Source organism: Mandrillus leucophaeus, unplaced genomic scaffold, assembly GCF_000951045.1.
Source record: "Mandrillus leucophaeus isolate KB7577 unplaced genomic scaffold, Mleu.le_1.0 Scaffold407, whole genome shotgun sequence".
Lineage (NCBI taxonomy): Eukaryota > Metazoa > Chordata > Mammalia > Primates > Cercopithecidae > Mandrillus > Mandrillus leucophaeus.
The window spans coordinates 684,195-701,506 of NW_012104332.1; the positions used below are offsets into that span (position 1 = coordinate 684,195).

Consider the following 17,312-nt stretch of genomic DNA (forward strand, 5'->3'; position numbering starts at 1 on the left):
AGAGAAAGAAAGAAAGAAAGAAGGAAAGAAAGAAAGGAAGGAAGGAAGGAAGGGAAAGAAAAGAGAAGAAAAATGGCAAATTTAAAATGGTGGACAAATATCCAGATAACAAATGAAAACGTATTCCTCCCTTTACTTGGTAAAGTCAAAAGATACAAGATACAGTCAAAATATATACTACAATTTTCTTAAAACCTACCAGATTTTCTGCTAAAGTGTAACATTTTTTCTTCTTGAGGACAAAAATTCTAGCATATGCAACACATCTGACATTTTCAAAACAGTCCTATTTGTTTGCTAATTCTTGGCATAGTTTCTTAATTGTCTACTCATTTTAGTTGTTATATGAGGTGGTAGGGATATAGACCATTAAGATATGTCACCTGCCTCCAAGCCTCTTACAGTCAAACTGAGGTGACAGGTAAGTAACCAGATACTGCTGTACAGGGGGATGCATGAACGAAGTGAAGCAAGACACAAAAGGGGTGTAATCACAGGTGAGACTGGGTCCGTGAGCCTGTACTCTGGTAGCAATGGAAGACCGTTCAGAGTAGGGCTGGAGAGTTCTCTACTCTGGAGACCATTTCAATAATCAAATGCAGTGAGGATGCTGGGGCATTTGAGAAATGTGTAATACACTTGGCATAACCCTGTGATAGGTTGGATGTGGGAGGTGAGAAGCTAACCTACAACATCTGAATTCTGTGCCAGTGTTTTCCCTCGACAATTGTTTGATTAAATTTGATTCTTTTTTTTGTTTTTTGAGACAGAATCTCACTCTGTTGCCCAGGCTGGAGAGTAGTTGTGCAATCTCAACTCACTGCAACCTCCGCCTCCCAGGTTCAAGCGATTCTCCTGCCTCAGCCTCCCAAGTAGCTAGGACTACAGGCGCCGCCACCATGCCCAGTTAATTTTTGTATTTTTAGTAGAGACAGGGTTTCACCATGTTGGCCAGGCTGGTCTCAAACACCTGACCTCAAGTGATCCACCTGCCTCGGCCTCCCAAAGTGCTGGGATTACAGGCATGAGCCACCGTGCCTGGCCTAAATATGATTCTTAACATGGTGAACCTAATGAAGTGTATGAGATTTTCAGGAAAAGAGTTTGTACACAATAACTGTACCTCTGACTTTCTCTTCTGTATTCCCGTGTAGCATTTATTTGTCATATTCTGCTGTGATTATTTGTTGATCTATTGGTTTTCTCCAAAGTAGCCAGACTTTGAGCTTGTGGAGGGCAGAGACCTTGTCTTATTCTGATGTTTATCCCACTTGCCCACAACTATACCTGACATGTGGAAGGTCTCAATAAACGTCCAAAATTTAAGGCCTTTTTTATATTTCAAAAGTACAAATTGAAAAGAGTGAATTGCATTTTATGCAGGGAGGAGAAAGAAAGAGATGAGAATCACAGTAAATATTAACATTTCTTCTGCATTCAGCTAAAATTCAGCTTTAGATATAAAATATGGAAAAATAACCAGAGTTGAGAGCTCTCTCTGCCAAAACAGTGTTTATGTTTAACATAGTTCACACAGCTGGGCTCCATTTACCTGCCCTCCAAGTGCACAGTAAAAAGAAGATGCTGTAGGTATGGTGACCTATCATTAACTAGAGTTATTTACCTCTAGTTAAACCCCTTCTGATGGACCTTCTTGCACCACAGAGGAAAGAAAACTAACCACATTGCCAGACTCCTTTGCAGCTAGGATCTGGATAAGAACTAGGATACCCAATCAGATGCACCAGCATGAGTCCGGGAAGGTGGAAGCATAGCAAGCATGGCCACAGTGCAGCATTCCAGTGTCATGTGAGGGGCAGCTGAGGTCACTGGAGCAGCCTCCTTCTCCCTATATGACAGCTGTGTCCTGAAGCCAGCAGTTTACTAGTGGCTTCTCTTAGTTGTGGCAGAGGGTGCAGCCCCAGGCAGCCAATTCAGTCATGTTTTTCTAGGGTCATTCCTGAAAGCCCAGTGTAAATTTTTTATGTACCCATTTCTCAATATTAAACTCCTTTCTGCTTAGCCGGAGTGGTTTGTACCTCTGCAGCTAAACTGGACATGGGGATAAAGCCAGAATAAGCCCCCTCCCTAGTCATGCCATTCAATGGCGATTGAGAAATCATTCAAGCCATATTTGACCTCCCATGTTTGGTTCCATACTGTTAACAGGACTGTCCTGGGAGGCTCTGTGGGAGGATCCTCACATGTCTGCTTTAATTTCTGGTTGCTTTTATTAGATCCAGGATTGACCTAGGTAAGAACAAAGACTCCTGTAACCAAGATCAAATTAGCTTCCCTCTTATTCTTTATTGCCTTTATAGCCTTCCAACCTCCTGGAAAAAGATTGAAGACAATAATATATCAAGTAATACGGCCAAAATGTGTTTGAGATCTCTTTGTTCCTTGGTATCCAAGGAAACTTGCTCCTGATACCTTGGGTGGGTCACTTTGTGTGGGGAGTAAGCAAAGGAGAAATAGCAGATGCCAGACACTAGAACAGAAGCAGTTTCTCTCCAAAATCTGTTCCTCCTCCTTCCGTAGGATTAGCATTGGAGCTGGACACATGGGCATTCACTGATGATACTTCCTGGCTTCCCTTGCAGCAAGGTAGAGCCATGTGACTAAACTGTCACGCAGGAAATGTAAATGTCAATGAGATGAGTCACTTCTAGGTCTGAGCTAAAAACTTTAGGATGAGCCTTGCCACACTTTGTTTCCTCATTGTTTGAGACAGAGTATGAACGTGACTCTGATCAAGTTTCCCCCATGCTGAGGAGGACAGTACCCTAGGGCTGGGTTGGCAAATGCTTTCTGTAAAGGGTTAGATAGTAATTATTTTTAGCCTTGGGGGCCATACAGTCTTGGTGGTAACTACTCGACTCTGCTACTGTAGTGGAAAAGTGGCCGTTAGACAGTATGTAAATCACTGGGCAGGGTTTTACCTAAGACCATTTTTACAAACACAGGTGATGTGCCAGAATTGGTCTGTGGGCTATCGTGTGCTGACCCCTGCCACAGGGAATGGCAAAGCAATAAGATGAAAGGACTGTGCACTTCGGTGCACACTCCGTAAAAAAGAAGCCCCCCACAAACAGTGGCTTTAAATAAAAGTAGTTTCTTTTTCCTCTAAGAGGAAAGCCACTGTTTGTGGGGCCTCTTTTTCACAAGGCTTAGTTTCACCCTACACCGAACATGTAGCCCAGTAAGCTGTCTCTGTAGCCTGCTTGATGTCTCCCTTGGATTCAGGAACTGAGGGGGTTTATATTGATTTCACAGAACAGATAAGACTAGTTAGAAGAGGCATCTGAGGCTTTTCTCCCTGATCCAGTCATTGCTTTGTGTCCGGCTATGGGCAGGCCTGAAATGAACTCGCCTATTATCAATAAAAGGTTGCATCTTTCACTAATGCAGCCTAGAAAAGAGGGATCAGGATTGCTGTGGGGGTTGGGGGGGTGGTTTGCAGTGGTCAGGGAAGGCATCTCTGAAAAGGTGACACTTGACCAAAGACCTGAAGGCAGTGAGGGGATGACCCTGCAGGCACCTGGGGAGATGTGGTTTAGACCAAGCGAAATGGGAAAAGTTCTCTTATGCCCTTCGCAGGGTGTGCGATGGGGGTGTGGCTCACTTCTTCAGCTCCCCACAGCTTAAACCCCTGGGGGAGCATGCAGGTACCCCATGGCAGCGTCTAGGGGTGAATGTTTACAGCTCCCGAAGCCCCAGTGGGCGTGTGTTACAGTGTGCTCTTTCAGCTTCGCTGTCCACTGGCAGCTTGTGTTAATCAGTTCAATTAGACCCTCTGCCTTATTGAAAGGACAGAGGGCTTTCTGTATCCCAGGCTTCTTGCCAATGTACTGGAAAAACTGGATCCCACGTGGGCCTGGAGAATGAGTGCAAGGTTTTATTGTGTGGTGGAAGAAGCTCTCAGCAGATGGATGGGGAGCCAGAAGGGGGATGGAGTGGGAAGGTGGTCTTCCCCTGGAGTCAGGCCGCTCAGCAGCTGGGCTCTCCTCTAACCACCCCGGTCGAATTCCGCGTTGTCTGTGTCATTCTGCCGCTGTTGGCCTGCCGAAGTCTGTGTGTTCTTCTGCCAGTGTGTTTCTTTCAATGTCCAGCTGCTTGTGTTTGTGTTTGCTAGGGTCTTGAGGTTTTTATAGGCACAGGATGGAGGTGTGGTGGGCCAGGGTGGTCATGGAAAATGCAATATTTGGGCGCAAAAACAGGAGTGCCTATCCTCACCAGGGTCTGTGGGCACAGGCCTGAGGCCTTCCTTTATCAAAAGGAAACTGCATCCCATGGCTAACTGCTCTGAATGGAACCTTTTAAATAAGTTATGAGTGGGCTAAATAGAAAGGTGGTAAAATAGAAGGAAAAGAGAGTAGGAATTTAGAAGCTAGTCTGATTTTTTACTTCCTTGGCTCTGTGATCTTGGGCAAGTCAACCATTCTGAGCCTCAGTTTCCTCATCTATACCTGAGAATAAAAACTGTCTGTCCTGCCTCACTGGCAGAGTTGCTGGGAGTGCCATATGATAACACACATGTGAACACACTGCATGATTACGAAGCATTGTGTCCACTACAGTTCTGTTCAGTGACTGACACGAAGAAAAGGTTTATTTTTCTCACCTAATAAGAGGTCCAGGGGTAGCAGCCCATGGCTGCTGCAGCCACCCAAGGATATCTTAAGCAATCTGCCTCATATGGCTGTCAGATGACTGCTGTACTCCCAGGCATTATGTTGGCATTCCAGCCAGGAAGGAGGAAAATAGACAAGAAGGAAGGGAGTGGGCGTCTATGTCAGGAAAGCAAAACTTTTCCAGAAATCCTCCACCAGCTTCCATATGTGTCTCACTGGCCAGCACTGTGTCACAGGGCTGCTCCCAGAGGCAAGGGAGCCTGGGAATTTTTTGAAAGTTGGGGGCATTGTCCCCCCACACACAAAAAAAGGGGAGAGAATGCACACTGGTTAGACAACTTGCCGTGTTGCCACAAACGCGTTGCAAAGCCAAAATAACTATCATGGAATCAGCACTATAATTTGACTCAGATTAAATGTTATTTAAGAATAAATAGTCTCAGCCCTTTCATTGTACAAAATAGGTACCTGGATTGGCCAAGAAACACAGTATGCTCAATCTTTCTGAAATATTATTAAGCACATTATTTTAACAAAACTACAGCTCTAAGAACATAATACATCTTCACCTAAAATTAGAAATTGCTTTTAGAAAAAAAAAAAAAAAAGGTAGAGCAGAGCTTAGGTGCTGTTTTTCTCTCCTTCAGGGGATTTTGGAACGCCTGGAGAGTGGGGAGGTTGTGATTGGAGATGGCAGCTTTCTCATTACTCTGGAGAAGAGAGGCTATGTGAAGGCTGGGCTCTGGACTCCAGAGGCAGTGATAGAACACCCAGATGCAGGTTGGTGCCACATCCCCAAGAGTGTCTACCTCAGTGGTGTTTTATTTAAATCTGATTGAGAGAAGATCAAGAAAAAAATAACAACTGTTTCAAAGGGGTGTTTTGCTTGCTAAAATTGCCAAGATGTGGAGACAATGGCAGTATGAAGGCGGAAGTATATGCAAGAAAATGACCTCTCTCTTCCTTTCTCTCTCTCTCATATACACACCTACACACATCACACACCCACACATCCACACGCCCACACACACACACCCCCACACACTCACACCCCTAACCCCACATCCACACACACCCCATATACACACCCACACACCACAAACACACGTACACACCCACACACTCCCACACACACCCACACACACACTCACACCCCTAACCGCACATCCACACACACCCCATATACACACCCACACACACCACAAACACATGTACACACCCACACAACACACACACACACCCACCACACTCTCATACACACACACATCTGCATCTTAATGTACAGGCAGTGCTAAAATAGACATCTTAATATTTGTTCCATGAATATTTACCTTGTAGATACACAGAGTTTCCTTAAAACAGCAAAGCTGTTCCTGCTTCTGATTCACCCTGCTGACAATGTGCATGGTTAATGTAACAGTGTGTATAGTGAGGGTGATTAATGGCAGTCACAGTGTAACAGAGCACAGACAGCCAGGTCCTGGGGTTGGGAGGGCAAAGAAGTCAACACAGTTTTATATCATCCTCCTGGCTAGAGGTAAAGAACTGTGATGGGATTAGATAGTTACCTGAAATTAGAACTTTAATTCTCTTCTGACTCTTTTTTGTGTGTGTTTGTTCTCCTAAATTAAAGTGGGAAAATAAAGCCAGAGAATGAAATGGGTGAAAGAGAATACTAGCTGAGACTGGAACTTTTGATTCGCTCTGATTTTATGTATATTCGCACAGCATATCAGATAAACCTAGGATCCTGTCTTGGTTCTTCCACTGACCAGCTGTGTGGCCTTGGACAAGTCACTTGACCTCTCTAAGGATCCATATCTTCATCTGTTTCACGAGGGCACAACACAGGCTAGGTGTGAGGACTCATTAGTTAACCTGTGTGAAGTGCCCTGCGTATCTTCAGTACGATGGCCATTATGATTGGTGCATCGGACACCCAGAGTTCTGTGGCAGAGCAGGACCAAGTTTTGTCCCTTTGGTGCTTAACAGGATGTTTTCATCTGGCCCAAGAAGAACTTGTTCTTAATGTTAAAAGACCTTTTTGCTAAACTGGGAAGAAAGTGCTGGAATAACAAGAGTAAGGATACGGGAGGAGGGGCGAAAGTGGTGAAGGAGAGGAAGGAATGACTTTCGGATAGCCAGGGAAAACTTCCAGACTGCTCTCTGATGCTCCCCAGCTGCTTGCTGCTGACTCTGATGTGGGTGCCACCCACATGCATTCTGCTTTCTACGAGAAGCTCCTCACTTTACTTTGAGGGCTGCCAATGCTGACGATAGTAGACCAGCTATGTCCTTCACAACACAGGTATAGAATAAACCTCTCTGGACTAAGAGACCAAAGGATAATTGGCCAATCTGGTCTTAATCTCTGCATGTGACTGCACCAAGTCATTGAGGCCCATCACCAGAACAATACAAAGCTACTCTAAACAGTACATCCTGCCTATGAATTCTACTGACCTTAATCTATAACTTTTTATCACTACTAGGTTTGAACTGAGGTATGATTGAAAGAGATAGGAGTCAGTGAAAATGACAGCTTCTGTAATATTTCTTTGTTCATTTATTTCAATGTTTAAAACCCAACTACTTTGTAGTTCGTCAACTTCACATGGAATTCTTGAGAGCAGGATCAAATGTCATGCAGACTTTCACCTTTTCTGCCAGTGAGGACAATATGGAAAGCAAGGTAAACGGCAATGGCTGGACGTGGGGAGGGAGTCATCTATTAAGAAATAACCTCTACATGGGAAGCTATGGCATTGATGATGTGTTACTATACTTTATTACAAAAGTCCATATAAGTACCTATGTATTAATTGTCACATAAAGATGTATACTAACTAGGCTGGGCACAGTGGCTTACACCTGTAATTCCAGCACTTTGGAAGGCCGAGGTGGACAGACCACTTGAGCCCAGGAGTTCCAGATCAGCCTGGACAACATGGTGAAACCCCATCTCTACTAAAAATGCAAAAATTAGCTGGGCGTGGTGGCAGGTGCCAGTAATCCCAGCTACACGGGAGGCTGAGGCATGAGAATGGCTTGAACCTGGGAGATGGAGGTTGCAGTGAGCCGAGATCACACCACTGCACTCCAGCCTGGGTGACAGAGCGAGACTCCATCTCAGAAAAAAAAAGAAGTTAATATATACTAAATGAATTCTCTCCCCATTTAGGTATAGGAGGGGTCAGGACTAGGGGTAAAATAAACCATTGGAAGGGCACGGCTGTCTTCCTGTGTTATTTTTTAGAGAGAAAGCACTTCATAGATGCTCTTTTTACCTTCTCATTTCACATTTTTCTCTTCTGGAGACATGGAGGCCCAAAAAACACAACACTGGTGTAGAAATGAGAAAAAATGGGTTTAATATCCAGCATTGCCACCTATTGGTTGTGGCTTTGTGTAAGACACCTACCTGAATTGGGCATTGGTTTTCTCTCTGCAAAATGGAGATAACGGTAGTACTTAAGTTCATCGACCTGTTGAGAAGAGTAAGTAAGATCAAAGATGTGGACGTATTGTGAAATATTCTGCAAATGTAAAATGTTAACACGTGTAAATATTAATGCCCATTAATTCATTCAACCAACCAACATGTACTGAGTATCTGTTATAGTCCATTCTCTATGTTAGATTCAAAGATGGTACAAAGGCATAGATCCTATCTGGAGGCTCAAGGTCAAGTATGGGAGGCGAACAAATAGTTATTAAAATCCAATGTGGTAAGTACAATAATGGAAATATAAGGTCATGGTACCAGAGGAGATTGTACCCAACTCTGCTCATCTTCTCTGCTTGCATTGAAAAGAGTGGCTTACACTCATCTTACTTGTTTATTGTTCCTTTGGTTATCTTTTATATTTTACCTTCAAACTGCTAGGCTCACCATCTGAACTCTTGCTCTCTAACCTCAGTGGGAAGATGTAAATGCTGCTGCCTGTGACCTCGCCAGGGAAGTGGCTGGCAAAGGTGATGCTTTGGTTGCAGGGGGGATCTGCCAGACATCAATATACAAATACCACAAGGATGAAACTAGAATTAAAAAACTTTTTCGACAACAGCTAGAAGTTTTTGCCTGGAAAAATGTGGACTTCTTGATTGCAGAGGTGAGGCTAGTATTAGAGGAAAAGGATTGAGCCTATTTTGCAAGCATAACTGCAGAGTCTTCACATTCCATGAGAGTATTGGACAGCCTTATGCCCTCATTTCTTCCATGTGGGTGGTCAAAGGTTTAGTTAAATGCATGGCAGTCAAGGTCAACATTCCCTCATTGGTATGCTAGGTTCTCTTGGAGCCAAAGGACAGACCCAGGGGAGGCCTGACCATAGCCTTTGATCTTCTAAGGTCTGGGTGGCTGCAGAAGCTGACTCGAGGGACTCCACAACCTACAAGGAAGCATAGGGCAGAGTGCATCAGGGAGCACCCTCTCCAGAGTGAGAAGCCAGGCAGGAGGGCACTGCATGTGTGGGCTGGGGACTGAGAGAGCAAGGCCTAGAAGGTGGTGGCTGTCCAGGCTTGTCCAGGCCCCACCAATAATGCTCAGCACCCAGTAGTTTCCATAGCCTTCTCCATCCATGTCTTGCTCTTCTTGCCTCTCTGCTTTCACTCAAGCTATGACATGTGAGTTACATTTTGAAGAAAGAATCAGTAAGTATTGGTCATTGATTGGACGTGAAGACCCAGAACATTATCTTTCCTCCGCTTCCAAAAAGAAAGTCCTCATTCCCCATTTCCCAACATAACTGCTACTGCCTGGAGTCATGCCTTCAACCCACGACTTTACTCCAAACAAGAGAATATCCCCTGGCCAGGCGCGGTGGCTCACACCTGTAATCCCAGCATGTGTGATGGGATTTGACATCAGATGATTTGATTTCCAGATGGATGATGACACCACTCTGTTTGTTTAAGAACCCATCTTTTGATTCTCTCTGTCATTGCTCACACTGCTTCTGCAGAATTTGTTTCTAACTCAAGAGGGAAGAAATGGGAAGATTTCTGGCTTTTCTTTAGTTGCCTTAAGGTCAGCTTTTCAGCTGTGGCACTGAAGGGGGTTTCTGGGAAGCACCCCAGAAAATGACATAAGTTTACCAGACAAGATGTCCTGTCTGCCACTAGCAAAGAAAGGGAGTAGCTATCTCTCCCATGCTGTGCCTCAATCTTCTCATCTGGGGAAATAGTATTTCCCTTCCTACTTTATGGAGTACTTATGAATATCTAACTAGAAGCGAATATAAAAGCTCTTTGAAGTATACAACACATGATAAGCTACTCATTGTTTCAGAGATTACCCCAGTTTTATAAGAGATGAATCTAAAATTTATTAGTGAAACTTTTCCTCCTTCAAAATTATGATTTTAAATACTCAGATACTTTGAAAATCTCTGGGTGTGTCTTCTTCTTTTTCACTCATAGGCATCATCTCACTGAATCAATGATCCCTGAATGAAAAACTATAAGTTATTGTTATAGGAATGAAAATATTTACTCGGAAAGGTATTCTTTAATCAGTCTTATAGTCACACATTCCTTAGCAAGTTTTACTGTATATATGTTTATATTCTATTTGGTAATTTTTATAACTGTTTTGCTATATTTACCTTTACCATTCAAAATCTGCTTTATGTTTGGACCAATAGAAAAAGTGACATTTCTCTTAGTATTTTGAGCATGTTGAAGAAGCTGTGTGGGCTGTGGAAGTCTTAAAAGAATCCGATAGACCCGTGGCAGTTACCATGTGCATAGGCCCAGAGGGAGACATGCATGATATAACCCCTGGAGAATGTGCCGTGAGGCTCGTGAAGGCAGGTAATTTGGACCCATACAGTGATACACAGCTCAGTTGTTGCTTATGAAATTTAACAAAGTGTGCTTGATACTGTGAGAGCAGTTTGGAAATAAAAGAATTAACTCCAATCAGTTTTCTTATCTGTAAATCATGGGAGGTGGAGGGGGATAGCTAACCTCTAAGGTACCTTCCAACTATTAAAAAATAATAATAAACAAATAAATAAATAAGTAATAAAATGTAAGTGTTATTTCTTTGCACAGGGGCTTCCATCGTTGGCGTGAACTGCCGCTTTGGGCCCGAGACCAGCTTGAAGACGATGGAGCTCATGAAGGAGGGTCTCGAGCGGGCAGGGCTGAAAGCGCACCTCATGGTACAGCCCCTGGGGTTCCACACGCCCGACTGTGGCAAAGAGGGGTTTGTGGACCTCCCAGAATATCCCTTTGGTAAGCTCAGGTGCATAGTAGAGGTCTTTGTATTTCTCGTTGTGACAAAATCCAAATGGCTATAATAAATTGTGGCTCAGTTTTACAATAAGAAACTGCATATGACAAAACATTCAGTGTTAACCAAAAATGAGCTACCAGAAGAATGCATCATCTAAAGTTTATAATTTTTTTAATCAGAAAAACTGCTCATTATAGCATCCACCATTTGAAAATGAGAACAGTAACAGAAATGCTGTTAACTGTTGTGATACAGGACTGGAGTCCAGAGTTGCCACCAGATGGGATATTCAAAAATACGCGAGAGAAGCCTACAACCTGGGGGTCCGGTACATTGGCGGGTGCTGTGGATTTGAGCCCTACCACATCAGGGCAATTGCAGAGGAGCTGGCCCCAGAAAGGGGCTTTTTGCCACCAGCTTCAGAAAAACATGGCAGCTGGGGAAGTGGTTTGGACATGCACACCAAACCCTGGATTAGAGCAAGGTAAGCATTTTTAAATTAACATTCTTATTATTTTCCTTTAATCTAATTTTGTTTATTGTTGTAAATGTTATGCATGCACATGGCAAAAAGTATAGAAACGTATAAAGCGAAAAGTAAAAATTATCCCCTTCCTGACACCAGTCCTATTTCCATAATTGTCTTCAGTCCATTCGGGCTGTTAGAACAATACCATAAATTGGGTGGCTTATACACAACAGAAATTTCTTTCTCAGTTCTGGAGGCTGCAAAGTCCAAGATCAAGGTGTCAGCAGATTCAATGTCTGGTGAAGGCCTTATAGATGGTAAAGGCCATTTCTAAGGAAGCAGGCATTCCTTACAGATGATACCTGCTGGCTGTGTTCTTACATGGTAGATGGGGCACCACAGCTCCCTGGGGTCTCTTTTCTTTTATTTTCTTTCTTTTCTTTTTTTTTTTTGTTTTTGTTTTTGAGACAGCATCTGACTCTGTTGCCCAGGCTGCAGTGCAATGGCGCAATCTTGGTTCACTGCAACCTCTGCCTCCCAGCTTCAAGTAATTCTCCTGCCTCAGCATCCCAAGTAGCTGGGATTACAGGCGCCCACCACCACACCCGATTAATTTTTGTATTTTAGTAGGGATGGGGTTCCACCATGTTACCCAGGCTGGTCTCGAACTCCTGACCTCATGATCCGCCTGCCTCCACCTCCCAAAGTGCTGGGATTAGAGTGGGGCCTCTACTAGTCCCATTCATCAGGCCTCCACCCTCATGACCCAATCACCTCCCAGTGGCTCCACCTCCTAATATCATCACATTGGTGACTAGGTTTCAACATATGCATTGTGGGGGACACGGACGATCAGACCAGGGCACAGAGGAAACCTGCTTGTCATTTGTAGTTTGAAATCTTGTACCTCTATTTCTTTCGTCATCAGTTTTAAGTGGTTATTATTGATAACCCTTTATGAAAGCTGAGGGATTTAAATCACACAGTCTTCCCCTTTCCCCCATTCTCCTTTTCCCAGTTTTGATTCGTTGCACTTTTATTTCTTCTGTTGGATATCATCTTTTTAAGTTAAATTTATATATTTAACCACCTGTTTCTTAGTTCATCAATATAAGGCAGGAATCTCTTGACTCCACTCTCTGTAAAATAAGAATAGATTGCCTTCTGCTTCTTTCCACCTTCTCTCTCTCATCTACCCCTTGGTGTCTCTCAGTTTTACCATACTTTACTATCATCAAGGTTTATAACCATTTTGTTCTATTCTATAGTTATAATTGTCTTTCAAGCATTCTCTGTAGGTTGGTCCTAAAAATATAAAATCAGTGAATAACATTTACAATATTATTATAATTGTTACATTAAACAAGCAGGACTCATGAAACATAATTAGAACTCACTTTTATTTTTGTCTCCCTCTATCCTTTTAAACCTACTCAATGAATTCCTTCCTTTGTTCCTATTTGAAAATATTGACATGCTCTAGAACTTCTCTGGGTGCTCTTAGGCAATGGAAAGTTCCATAATCACTTTATTTCACAGGTAGTCTCAGTTCAGTAATTAAAAGTGTTTAGGACTGGGCAGTGACTCACACCTGTAATCCTAGCACCTTGGGTGGATCACCTGAGCTCAGCAGTTCAAGACCAGCCTGGCCAACATGGCAAAACCTCATCTCTACTAAAAATACAAAAGTTAGCCTGGCGTGGTGGCAGGAGCCTATAATCCCAGCTACTTGGGAGGCTGAGGCAGGAGAATCGCTTGAATCCAGTGGGGTGGAGGTTGCAGTGAGCCAAGATTGCGCCACTTCACTCCAGCCCGGGGAATAGACCGAAACTCCACCTCAAAATGAACAAACAAAAAAAACCCCCAAAATAAAAAATAAACAAAAGTGTTCAGGTTCATGGCAAATCAAAACCCAGAGCATGTTTGAAACTTGAAGCTTCTCCCTTGGTCCAGCAACAGCCTTCCACAGACAGGAAACCAGGAAAGGCCAACGTGCTGCTTCTCTTTCTCTGTCTTATGCTCCCAACCCTCCCTTCCCATCTGCTACCCATGGTTTCTGGCCTCCTCAGATTCAAAGTAAGAAGAGAGAGGATGGACGAAGGAGTAAGACTGTTGTTGCTTGCCTGGCACCCTGATAGGAAGCCGGCATGCTTTGAGCCTGGCAGATCTTTGTGAGCATGCTCATGGGTCTTCAGAGGCTTCCACTGGAAACTTTTGTCTGTAGTTCTCATGCCACACACATTTTTCTGACTGTGACTTCCACCTCAGACAGTGGCTTTTTCAACCAGATCACTGCAGATATACTCTGATTTGGGGGTCCCATTGTCCTTCCTGGTGATTCTCTTGGGTCAGATTTTAGATAGCTCAGGCTGGCTCTCTTGCTCTCATTAAACTCAAAACAGCTTTCACCCTTCCTTTCTACAGACAAGCCCTGAGAGTGTGGTCTGACCCCAATTTAACAGCATCCCTTTTGCCCACAAGCAAAGTAGCTGGCCCATTGTTCTCTTGTGGTCTAGATTTTCCAGGGGAGAGTCAGGTGAGTCATCTGGCTGGTTCGTAGCCACCTCCTTTAAACTTCAGCTCAGTGTCTGTCTTGCAACTCCCCTTGATACCTAAAATCCATCATACCTTGGTGTTTCCAGTCAAACTTCCAATCTAATACTCTGTTGCAGGAATAATAGAAAATTGTTGCATTTAGAAAAACGTTCACTGTAGAACAAAGTAGTGGTCTGCAGTGTTCTGTGTCCCTTTATCCATGGGACCATGGATAAAGAGAAATAATCCTATTTACAAAACTTAAGCTACCTGTTGGAGAATGTTCCAAGCATCAAGGTCAAATGAATTTTCTTCTCTTACATTCCCATGGATATATTGTCCAAATCCATGCCATATTTCAATTGGCTTCATACTTGGTCTGACTTTCTTTGTATAGCTTTTGATTTTCAAGGGATTTCTGATTAACTTCCTTTTTCATTGTTGAAAGAAAAATAACAGGGCTTCACTTTCCCTGAGGTCTTATAATTACTGTTCTGTTATGGATCATTGTATTTCACACACACACTCTCATACTCTTTCTCTCTCCTCTGTCTCTCCATGTAGATAATCTTTTGTGTATGTATATGTGTATATATATACATGTGTATGTATATATATACATATGTATGTATATCTGTTGATACAATTCCATCCCCCTTCCATCTTCTAGAACTAGTCACAATCTCTGCTGTCTTCTCTTTGTTCAGTACTCTTATGTACTTCACCCATTTTGTGCTTATTTATTCATTTCAGTGGGATTGAAAGTCTTCATTTTTGGACTGGAAAAACTTGCCTAATGCAAATTTACTTAGGTTGTAAAAGTAGGCAAGAATCATTTAGCCAAAACTTTCTTCTAGGGGATATGGATATTTACCAGAGAAGAGGGTTTGTATATGTGTCATACTTTTTAAAAAGTACTAAATATAAATATAATTAAAAGGTGAGGAAACATACTTTACTGATGATTAAAATATTTTAAATAAGTGAGAAGTTTATTTAATTATCATCTGCTAGGAATCCTTAAAATTCATTAGCTATTAGAATTAAAACGTTATTCTATAGACCAAAGCAAGAAGACACCCTTTGTACCCTGACTCCCAAACCTACTGATATTCACAGAAATTTACGACTACACAGTAAACACTAGATTTCTGACATCTTATCATCCAAAAATATTGATTTACTCATTGTTTTGTAAGTGAAGTAGAAAAAATGATAAAAATATATTTATCAGAAAGGGCTGGGACCAGGGACCTTTGTACTCTTTTTCCTTTGTCTAACAACAAGAAACAAATATTGCTTAAGTAATTTGTATTATTTTCTTAGTTACTTTTTGGAGAATTATACTTTGACTCATTACATTAAAAACTGTTTTCATATCCTTCTCATTACATTAAAATATTGATAGAGTTAGAAGGACTCTGTTAGAAATTTCAGAATAAATATAATTCATAAAAGTATATGAAATTTAAGGCTGGGCATGGTGGCTTATGCCTGGAATCCCAGCACTTTGGGAGGCCAAGGCAGATGGATCACTGGAGCTCAGGAGTTTGAGACTAGCCTGGGCATCATGGGGAGACCCTGTCTCTACTAAAAATACAAAAGTTAGCCTGGTGTGGTGGTGCACGCCGGTAGTCCCAGCTACCTGGGGGGCTGAGGCAGAAGAACTGCTTGAATCCAGGAGGTCTAGGCTGCAGTGAGCCAAGATTGTGCCACTGCACCCCAACCTGGGCAACAGAGCGATACCCTGTCTCAAAATAAAAAGTATATGAAATTGAAATACCTTGTCTTTTTCTGAAAGGTGGTATGAAACCTAATGATTGTTATTGAAATGTGAGAAAGGCCCCTGGCATTAATGGATATGGACATAGTTTTCTGTCTGTATGTTATAACAAAAGTTCTGCTTTAGCCTGATTATCCACCAAGTTTTGACTCTGGGGTGTGTGTGTGTGTGTGGGGGGGTTATGTACATACGCATACACATATACATATATGACATATTGGACTTATAGGTAAGACTTTTAATTAATTAATTATGTATATATTAAAACACAGGGCTCGAAGGGAGTATTGGGAGAATCTGCTGCCAGCTTCAGGCAGACCTTTCTGTCCTTCGCTGTCAAAGCCAGACGTCTAAGGAGTAGTGAAAGAAAACCCTGAAATAACAGAACGGAAAAAAGTTGCCCTCAAGCCCGACCTGGAACCCTTCCTCGCCTTCATCCTCACCATGCTCTGCTATCTCCAGCTGCTGAGCAGCTGAGGTGCTGCAGCTCCTTCCCTTCCAGTCCACAAGCGCGTACAAATTGAGCTCCTGCTGTGGTTAAGCACTGCAACAGACACTACCAGAGATGCAGAGAAGCGAGAGGCACCTTGTTCTCCAAGAACTTACTGGCCAATAATGCTGCAGTGCATTCCTTTGAAGATCATCAGGAATAGCCAAACTTGTCTTTGAGGGTGAATTTGACACTTTAAAATAATCAGAAGTCACTGAGACCCAAAGCTAGTGAATAATTCAAGTGACTAAGCTAGGTACTTGAGGATGATAGAGCAACACTAAACTAAAGCAATGAGTCTGCTTTTCTTTAATGATTTATATGATAACTCCAAAGGCAATCCCAAAAGAAAAGATGTAAAGAATGTTTTGAGCAATGGTAGGATTATTGAAATAAATGTATAACTATCCAAAGTGATTACTTTCAAAGATGATTTTTACTTAACGATATTAGGTCCGGCCAGGTGAAGTGACTCACGTCTGTAATCCCAGCACTTTGGGAGGCCGAGGCGGGTGGATCACCTGAGGTCAAGAGTGCAAGACCAGTCTGACCAATATGGTGAAACCCTGTCTCTGCAAAAATACAAAAATTAGCCTGGCATGATGGCAGGCGCCTGTAATCCCAGCTACTCGGGAGGCTGAAGCAGGAGAATCGCTTGATCCTGTGAGGCGGAGGTTGCAGTAAGCTGAGATCGGGCCATTGCACTTCAGCTTGGGTGACAGAGTGAGACTCCGTCACAAAAAAAGATATTAGGTCCTAGAATTTTTAAAATATGTCTTCATAATCTCAGGCAGCTAGGTTATAAACTATTTAAAGACAAGATCGCATGATAAGCGTCTCATAATTCTCTTTACTTAGCATTGTGTTAGACATAGTAATAGGTGCACAGTGAAATACTGTTGATTGTTTAAAAATAAGTCAAAATAAACAGTTTTAGAAAACATTTTCAAAAGTCAGAGTTCAGGCCATGGGCAGGGGCTCATGCCTATAATCCCAGCACTTTGGGAGGCCAGGGTGAGCAGATCACTTGAGGTCAAGAGTTCAAGAGCAGCCTGGCCAACATGGCAAAACTCCACCTCTACTAAATAAAACACAAAAATTATCCAGGCATGGTGGTGCATGCCTGTAATCCCAGCTACTTGGAGGTTGAGGCATGAGAA

The 17,312-nt window shown here is 42.7% G+C and overlaps 1 protein-coding gene across 2 annotated transcripts in view; it reads left to right on the plus strand.

Annotated features, from left to right (window-relative positions):
- Positions 1-16,888, plus strand: part of BHMT2 (betaine--homocysteine S-methyltransferase 2) — a 19,594-nt gene extending 2,706 nt beyond the window's left edge. The window contains exons 2-8 of one of the 2 annotated variants that reach the window (XM_011992194.1): positions 5,282-5,414; positions 7,235-7,326; positions 8,555-8,746; positions 10,301-10,448; positions 10,692-10,874; positions 11,131-11,359; positions 15,935-16,888. In XM_011992194.1, the coding sequence (XP_011847584.1) occupies positions 5,282-5,414; positions 7,235-7,326; positions 8,555-8,746; positions 10,301-10,448; positions 10,692-10,874; positions 11,131-11,359; positions 15,935-16,016 (1,059 nt within the window). In that variant the 3' untranslated portion in view covers positions 16,017-16,888. The remainder of the gene's footprint in view (positions 1-5,281; positions 5,415-7,234; positions 7,327-8,554; positions 8,747-10,300; positions 10,449-10,691; positions 10,875-11,130; positions 11,360-15,934) is intronic. The other variant, XM_011992195.1, reaches the window with a different exon arrangement.
- The last annotated feature ends 424 nt before the right edge of the window (positions 16,889-17,312 follow it).